The 8,550-nt window shown below is 47.7% G+C and overlaps 1 protein-coding gene across 1 annotated transcript in view; it reads left to right on the top strand.

Moving 5' to 3' along the window:
* epha4a (eph receptor A4a) overlaps positions 1 to 8,249 on the top strand; it is a gene marked incomplete at both ends in the record, with an annotated part of 42,786 nt that extends 34,537 nt beyond the window's left edge. The window contains 11 exon segments of the mRNA XM_080836153.1: positions 135 to 184; positions 187 to 192; positions 592 to 606; positions 609 to 704; positions 959 to 1,144; positions 4,851 to 4,912; positions 5,493 to 5,702; positions 6,494 to 6,670; positions 6,954 to 7,147; positions 7,532 to 7,690; positions 8,135 to 8,249. Coding sequence (XP_080692279.1) covers positions 135 to 184; positions 187 to 192; positions 592 to 606; positions 609 to 704; positions 959 to 1,144; positions 4,851 to 4,912; positions 5,493 to 5,702; positions 6,494 to 6,670; positions 6,954 to 7,147; positions 7,532 to 7,690; positions 8,135 to 8,249 — 1,270 coding nt within the window.
* Between the last annotated feature and the right edge of the window lie 301 nt (positions 8,250 to 8,550).

Below are 8,550 nucleotides of genomic sequence, written 5' to 3'. Positions count from 1 at the left end.
CACTCACACAGGGTTACTGAATAGCCAAGCCTATCATCTTCCATCCAAACAGACAGAGAGAGCGTTTATCGTGTGCTCTCAGCTGTGCAGTTAAATCACCAGTCTGTCTCGGTCTCTCTCTTCTATCTCAATAGGAGGAGCAAGTACAGCAAAGCCAAGCAAGACTCAGACGAGGAGAAACACCTCATCCAGGTACGCCTCACTCTCTCTCTCTTTGCTCTGCTCCTCTCCTCCTCTTCCTCCCCTGCTCCTCTCTTCACCTCTCCTCCTCTACACTCTCTCCTCCTCTCCTCTCCTCCTGTACTCTCCTCTCTCCTGTCCTCTCCTCTCTCTTCTCTCCTCTCCCCTCTCTTCATTTCCCCCCACGTCTTCCTCCTTGCTTAAGAAAAGGGTCAGCTATCTAGAGTGCTGGTCTCTGTGTGTGTATGTGTTCGTGTGTGGTGTGTGTGTGTGTGTGTGTGTGTGTGTGTGCGCAACAGACAGAGGCAACAGGATGAGTGCAGAATGGGAAGCAGGTGTTTGTATTCATCAGGTCATCTGACTCTGATTCTTTCCTCCCTCACACACGCACACACACACACACACACACAGGAGTGAGGATATACGTGGACCATTCACCTACGAGGACCCCAACCAAGCCGTGCGCGAGTTTGCCAAGGAGATTGATGCGTCCTGCATTAAGATTGAAAAGGTCATCGGCATCGGTGAGAAGCCCAGTGTTTGCATGTCCTCCTTTCTTCTCTGGTCGGCCTCAGAGGGCCACAGATGGATACTTTTGAGGCTAACATAATAGAATACATTTCTTACAGTTTTTAGTTGGTTTTGAAATGTGATTACGTAGATGCTTTCAATTACAACTGTAAATTATTTCAGTCACAAACGTTACCTTTCTGTATGATATAACACATGCATCCATGTATTATATTCAAATATGTGTGTGTGTGTGTGTTTATTTCAGGAGAGTTTGGTGAGGTGTGTAGTGGGCGTCTGAAGATGCCAGGGAAGCGGGAGATCTGTGTGGCCATCAAAACACTGAAGGCGGGCTACACAGACAAGCAGAGGCGGGACTTCCTGTCCGAGGCGAGCATCATGGGCCAGTTCGACCACCCCAACATCATTCGCCTGGAGGGAGTGGTCACCAAATGTGAGTGCTCAGGAAAACAGGAAGTGACATCATGATGAAACAATAGATTGATCTTATGTTCTATTAATACTGTGAGAATTAAATGGGTTGTTATGAATGCAATGACTTAATACTCTAACGTGGTAAGGCAATCAACAACTGGCCTCCACAGTCAGGCATGCACTTCTACGTTAGCAAAGCCTCCATTCCCCCCACACAGTTAGAGGGTCTCATCAAAGTTATGTGCATTTAAATGTGTTGACGTAGTTCACTGATTTACGTATACTGCTGTTGATGGCTTAGACGAAGCACATAAACACATATAACGAGCAGTGAAAATTTCTAAAAACGAACATGACACATACAAGAGCAGACATAATCCAAACGAAAACATCTCTAATTACTCCCCATGAGCTGTGTGTGTGTGTGTGTGTGTGTGTGGTGTGTGTGTGTGCAGTGTGCACCATGTGTTCTACAGGCCTGGCGTAGTCTCTCATATCCTATCCATTGTCATAATGCAGTAAATCGCCTAGGCTGTTGTTTTAGTTTAAAGATTAAATCGAGCCTCTCCCCCTAGAGGGTTTTAAATTATCATCCCCCCCCTTAGCTTTCTGCTGCACATAAATTCTCTTGGCCCATGGGAGAAAGATGACGCAGGACGCCATTCAGAGCTGATGAAGATCAAAGCCTCGTCCTTTATAATGGGCTGGGGGTCGGGGGGGGAGTTGGCAGGTTGGCAGTTACATCAAGACTTTTTAATTTCCTTTTTCATCGATCGAGAGACGCCTACCACTTACATTTAAAAACGGAGTATAAATAAATAAATGTGTTAATAAATAAATAAATAAACAAACATACAGGTGAGTGAGTGAGGGTAAGAGAGAGCAGCGATGGTGGCCAGTGGCAGAAATCTGCAGCAGACAGCCTCACTCTCTCTCTCGCTCTTTCTTTCTCGCCCAATCTCTCTGTCCCATTATCCCTCTCTTCTCTCCCTCGATGATGGCTTACTCAGTGTCAGATGTTTCAGCAGTGGTGCTAGGAGAAGACAGCTTAGAGATGTGTGTGTGTGTGTGTGTTTCGCTTCTCCTTCTCATCAAGAGGGGAGAGGTGTAGTGGTGTGTGTGTGTCTAGAGAAAACCTCTTTGGGAGACAGGGAAAGAGTCAAAGCGAACATGTGGACAGCCCCATTGGCTGTCGGATGGCTGTGGACAGCCTTGGCAGCCCCCACCCCCCTTACACACACACAGACCCTAGGCAGGGATGATGTATGAGCTTGGACAGTGTCGGCAGATGGGCTACAAAGAAAAGAGGGAAGAGAGGGTACGTGTGTGTGTGAGGGGGGAGGAAGAAAAAAAGAATGAAAAAAGAGGGAGCAGAGGAGGTGTGAGCAGCAGTCAGCAAGCCCTGTAGTACCTCTCCTAGTGCTCCAGCTCTTCACTAGCTCCAGCTCTAGGGTATTTATTAACAATAGTGTCGTCCCTCTCTCTCTCTCTCCCTCTCTTTCTCTCTCTCCCTCATTCTCTTTCTCTCTCTCTCTCTCCCTCTCTCTCTCTCTCTCTCTGTGTCTCTCTCTCTCTCTCTCTCTCTCTCTCTCTCTCTCTCTCTCTCTCTCATAAACTCTTTCCCTGGGAAGACTGTGGAGTGTAATTGTCTTTGTAAACACACCATGGCCGCCCCCTTCTCCCTTCCCATCTCTGTCTCCAGCAAGGCCAATTAAAGATGTTAAATTCCTAATGATGTTGAAAGTGTCCTAAATAAATAAAGACAGAACGCCCCGAGCCACAGGCAAGGAGACAAAGCCAAAGGAAGAGAAGGATAGAAAGAGAGAGAGAGAGAGAGAGAGCACATTTAAGAAAGGTAGAGAGAGAAAGAGGGAGTTAGAGGAAGAGAGGGAGAGAGAGAGAGTGCCAGGCAGAGGATGCCAGTGCCCCCCGCCCCCCAGGAGGAGCCGAGGGGCCAGTGGGCGATGTGGGCACTGTCTTTGATACGTGGCAGCTAAATGGGTGATTGCATTTGCATAATGAAACCACCGCTTGAGCATTAGAGCCATGCCTTGGAGGTGGAGGAGGTCTGTGTGTGTATGTGTGTGTGTGTGTGTGTGTGTGTGTGTGTGTGTGCGTGCGTGTGTGTGTGTGTGTGTGTGTGTGTGTACGTGTGTGTGCTCTATTGTCAAACTCAACTTCCCCTCCTCCTCCCACTTCCAAATGGGTGAGCGTTACCATAGTGCCGACTTGTCTCCCCGGTGACTGGCAGGTAATTCTGGAATGCAGGCCTTGATAGCCCGGAGCAGTGGATGTATTCAGTAAACACACATACACACAGACCACACACACACACACACACACACACACACACACACACACACACGCAGATAAACACACACACACACACACACACACACACACCCACAGATAAACACACGTACTGGATCTCACATGCACATATACTCTCTCACACACACACACACATGCTAATGAGCTGGAGGACAGAAAGAGAAGGGACGGAGTGTGAGAAAGAGGAGGTGCCAGTGAGAGAGAGAGGGAGAGAGAGAGAGAAAGACAGGGATAGAGAGAGAGAAAGAGAGGGGGAGAGAAAAAGAGAGAGCGAGAGGATTTTCAGGCTGGCTGGCTTGCTGGGGACAGTGTAGGGGTCATGGGGGCAGAGAGGTATACCCAGAGCAGCCATGGTTTACCCTCAGTGAGAGCCTATGAGCGTCTGGATGGTGGCCTTACTCCGGTTCTTCCGCCTCATCTGTTCCTGTCCCCAGATGCGCACACACACACACACACACACACTCGTCACGAAAGACAGGAGGAGTGGAAGGAAACAGAGACTTTACTCCTCACTACTCTGGCTCTACAGCTTGTCCTAATGCGCTCTGCCTGCTCTCACAGACAAAGGCCAAATCACTGTGGCATGGATTTATCACCACTGCGGGCAGCTGCTCTGGACTGAGAGATATATAGAGAGAGAGAGAGTGAGGGAGGGAGAGAGGGAGAGAAACAAATGCTCCTCAGCCAGATGTTTGAATGATCCTTGTAGAGTCATCAAATAGGCTGGGAAGAGAAAAGCGAGGAAAGAAAGAAAGGAAGGAAAGATATAAACGAGGGATGAGGGGAAGGGAGTGAGAGACTGACTGCCAGGAAGACAGGCCCAGAGCCATTGCAGATCAAGAACACTGCCGACTTCTCCGGAACCTTCCTCAGGACCTGGACTCTCTAATGTCCATGTGCAGTCACAGACAGTCAGAATGTCCTCTGTCAGCCACATCTGAACAAAGAGGTTGAACAAAAGGTTGAACAAAAAATGTACTATGTGATTTTCAGTCATAACTTGCTAAGTTATACCTCATCATTGGCAGTCTAGAGATATGACAGACAAAGCATGTAATGACTAAATAAGAACTCCAGATGCAGATTATCTCCTAACACAGCAAAGTAAACATAGATTTTCCCCAGTCTCGGTGACACACACACACACACACACACTCACACACACTCACACACACAACACATGCAGGGATCTGTCAGCACGGGTTGATTTAGAGCGGAATGACGGACGCATTCCTAAGGAGACGGAGGGCCCTCCACCCCCGTCTCACTGACGGAAACTGGAAAAATAAAAAAAATGGACACATTCCTGGTCAATCTTATTTTTCTTGGACCATGCTTTCTAATTTGTCTAATGTGGCTTTTTTTCCTTTTCTCTTCTTTGTTCCCCACCACAGGTAAGCCGGTGATGATCATCACAGAGTACATGGAGAACGGATCCCTCGACGCCTTCCTGCGGGTGAGTCAGTCAATGCACCGCTCTTCTCTGATGGGTAAAGCAGCCAGAGCTGGGTCTGGAGTGGAGGATGTTGCACAAGCTGCTCAATATAATGGACAACACCACACACCCCATACACGACCTGCTGGTCAGACAACCCCACACACCCCATACACGACCTGCTGGTCAGACAACCCCACACACCCCATACACGACCTGCTGGTCAGACAACACCACACACACCATACACAACCTACTGGTCAAAGAAAACCACACACCCCATACACGACCTACTGGTCAGACAACACCACACACACCATACACAACCTGCTGGTCAGACAACACCACACACACCATACACAACCTACTGGTCAGACAACACCACCCACACCATACACAACCCACTGGTCAGAGAACACCACACACACCATACACAACCTACTGGTCACACAACACCACACACCACTTACACAACCTACTTGAGTCAGAGACTCCTTCAGCTCCCCTGTAATAAGGACCGCAGGTTAGTCCCTCAGTCTTGAGCTTCAGCTGAAAGCTAACACCTAGTCTCACTAACTCCTGTCCCCTCTGCCCCAAACAGAAGAACGATGGGCGCTTCACCGTCATCCAGCTGGTGGGCATCCTGCGTGGCATCGCCTCGGGCATGAAGTACCTGTCCGACATGAGCTACGTGCACCGCGACCTGGCGGCGCGCAACATCCTGGTCAACAGCAACCTGGTCTGTAAGGTGTCCGACTTTGGCATGTCCCGCGTGCTGGAGGAGGACCCCGAGGCAGCCTACACCACACGGGTGAGTCTCTTCTTTCACTCTCTCTTCTCTCTCTCTCTCTCTCTCTCTCTCTCTCTCTCTCTCTCTCTCTCTCTCTCTCTCTCTCTCTCTCTCTCTCTCTTCTCTCTCTCTCTCTCCTTGACTCTTGACTTCTCTCCCTTCTTTGAGCTCTCTCTTTACCTCCTTCCTTGTGGTTTCGCTTTCTCTATCCCCCTCTTTTTCTCTTGCTCTCTCTCCATGCCTCTGTCTCCATCTCTCCATCTCTCTTTATCTCCTCTTCTTCCTGTCCCCTCTCAATCTTTTCCTTTCTTTCTCCGCAAAACACCTTAGTCAATAAACTCTCTCTCTCTCTCTCTCTCTCTCTCTCTCTCTCTCTCTCTCTAACTCACTCCTTCTGTGGGACTAAGCCCAGACCACAGGTTCTGTTTGCTGTTTCTGGCTGTGCTCTGTGAGCCTGACTCACTAGCAAAGAACTTGTCAGCTGGAGGCCGCTGGGCTTGGGGGTTTTGTGTGCACACACCATACGCCTAATGACTAACAATAACAGACCAGCACTCGGCCGTCTCTTCCAGGAAATGCATACAGTGTGCAGCGTATGTGTGTTGTATGTGTGGAGGTGTGTGTGTGTGTGTGTGTGTGTGTGCAAGCGTATGTGATGAAAGTTACCAGTTGTGTGCATGCGTCTTCTGTCCGGTGGCGATTGGATGGACTAACCCGAATGCAAGTTCATCCCTGCGTGCATGTGTGTGTGTGTGCCCCGTGTGGATGATTAACCTCGATGTGTGTGTGTGTCCGCTGTGTGTCCTGAAAAGGAAATAACAGGAACCTATCAATCGCAGGGAGGAAAGATCCCCATTCGCTGGACGGCACCAGAGGCCATCACCTACAGGAAGTTCACCTCGGCGAGCGACGTGTGGAGCTACGGCATTGTCATGTGGGAAGTGATGTCGTACGGGGAACGTCCATATTGGGACATGAGTAACCAGGATGTAAGTCCTCATTTTCTGGCAAAAACATTTATATAATTATTATTTTTCTTTTTTTAAATGTTTCTTACATAAAAAAAAAAATTATATAAATAGCCAGCAGAATGTGGCATGAATTAAATAGCCATCAAGACAACCACATATTATTGTGTTCGTAGAAACAGAGAAAAAAACATACAAGAATCAGAGCAAAACAAAACCAAATAAAATATAATTTTTTATAAATTCTTCTTCTTCTTCTTCTTCTTCTCTCTCTCCCTTCCCCCTCTCTCTCTCTGTGTCTCAGGTGATAAAGGCCATAGAGGAGGGCTACAGGCTGCCCCCGCCCATGGACTGCCCGGTATCTCTGCACCAGCTCATGCTGGACTGCTGGCAGAAGGAGCGCGCCGAGAGGCCCAAGTTCAGCCAGATCGTCAACATGCTAGACAAGCTTATCCGCAACCCCAGCAGCCTGAAGAGGACCGGCGGCGAGACCAACAGGTCAGCTGCTGACCCCGCATGTCTAACCTCTACTCGGGTTATTTGTCACCTTTTTAATGACCATTTAGGCAAGAGAGCACAGGGGATGCCAGCTTGAGTATGTTTGTGAATTATGGCTATACTTGTATTCTATAGCTTTCAATGTGAGAAAAATAAACTATATATTATGCAGAGAGAGCGAGAGAGAGAGAGAGATAGAGAGAGAATAATTTAGAGAATATAGATTATATAGAGAATATGTATAAAAACTATCAATATCATTTATAATTTATATCTGTAAATTCCATGTATGTGTACAATATGATAATGACTGTATCATCCTTCTCTTATGGAATAAAGCGGTTGCTAAAATTAAAATGATCTCTCTCTCTCTCTCTCCGCCAGGCCCAACACCGCTCTGCTGGAGCCCAGCAGTCCTGAGTTCTCCTCCACGCTGGGCTCAGTGGCCGACTGGCTGGCCGCCATCAACATGGAGCGTTACCGCGACAACTTCACCGCCGCCGGCTACACCACCCCGGAGGCTGTGGTGCACCTGACTCAGGAGTGAGTGTCGTCACACACACATACACACACACATTGGCCTCGCTGACACCTGAGTCACCCACGGTGTCAGGAGAAAACCCACAGGCCTACTGTACATAAGCCCTTGTATCCTGTAATCTCTTATGTATTCTTATATATTCTGAGTATACTCTGGGTGAAATATAAGAGCCAGTTTAAACCTTTATCCTGCATATCTTATACTGTGACTAACCACATGCCAGGGCTTTTCTCAGAAAAGATATTTTCGATCTTGACTCGGAAATCTGTCTGACGTGTTGTAGATATCCATAATAAGACTGCTGACTCCATAGTAAGAACTGGACTGAGTTGTTTTGCTCAGAGGGGTGAAGAGATTATGAAACATGGTTGGGGGGTCAGGTTGTGACCCTGTTATTGTGACCCTGTTGGCTGATCCGAGGTCCGTTGTCTCTTTCCTGTTTACAGGGACATGTCAAGAATAGGGATTTCCTCCGCGGCACATCAAGACAAGATCCTCACCAGTACACAAGGAATGCTGTCCCAAATGCAACAGATACAAGACAGAATGGTTCCCGTTTGAGACCAACATAAATGGAAAACAATTTCAAAACATTATTTTTTTTGTTTGATTTTTATTGTTTTTGTTTTGGACTTTTTTTGTTGGAAATCCATTTACCTCATCCATGCACTTTAAATTAAATTCAATTTTGAAACTAAAAAGAAGAAGAACAAGAAGAGGATGACGAATTGTGCAGCAGAAGAGAATGGAGGATGAGAGCTATTCAGCACTTTTTTGATACAGCGCCATCCATACCCTTCATCTGAAGGAGGCTTGTGCTTCACGTCGCCGTTCTGGGAAAGCGCTTCTGGAAGGCTAGACT

The sequence above is a fragment of the Sprattus sprattus genome (genome assembly GCF_963457725.1).
Source record: "Sprattus sprattus genome assembly, chromosome: 4".
NCBI classification, from domain to species: Eukaryota; Metazoa; Chordata; class Actinopteri; order Clupeiformes; family Clupeidae; genus Sprattus; species Sprattus sprattus.
Note: the sequence above shows the minus strand (reverse complement) of the source record. Positions and strands in the feature narration are given on the sequence as shown.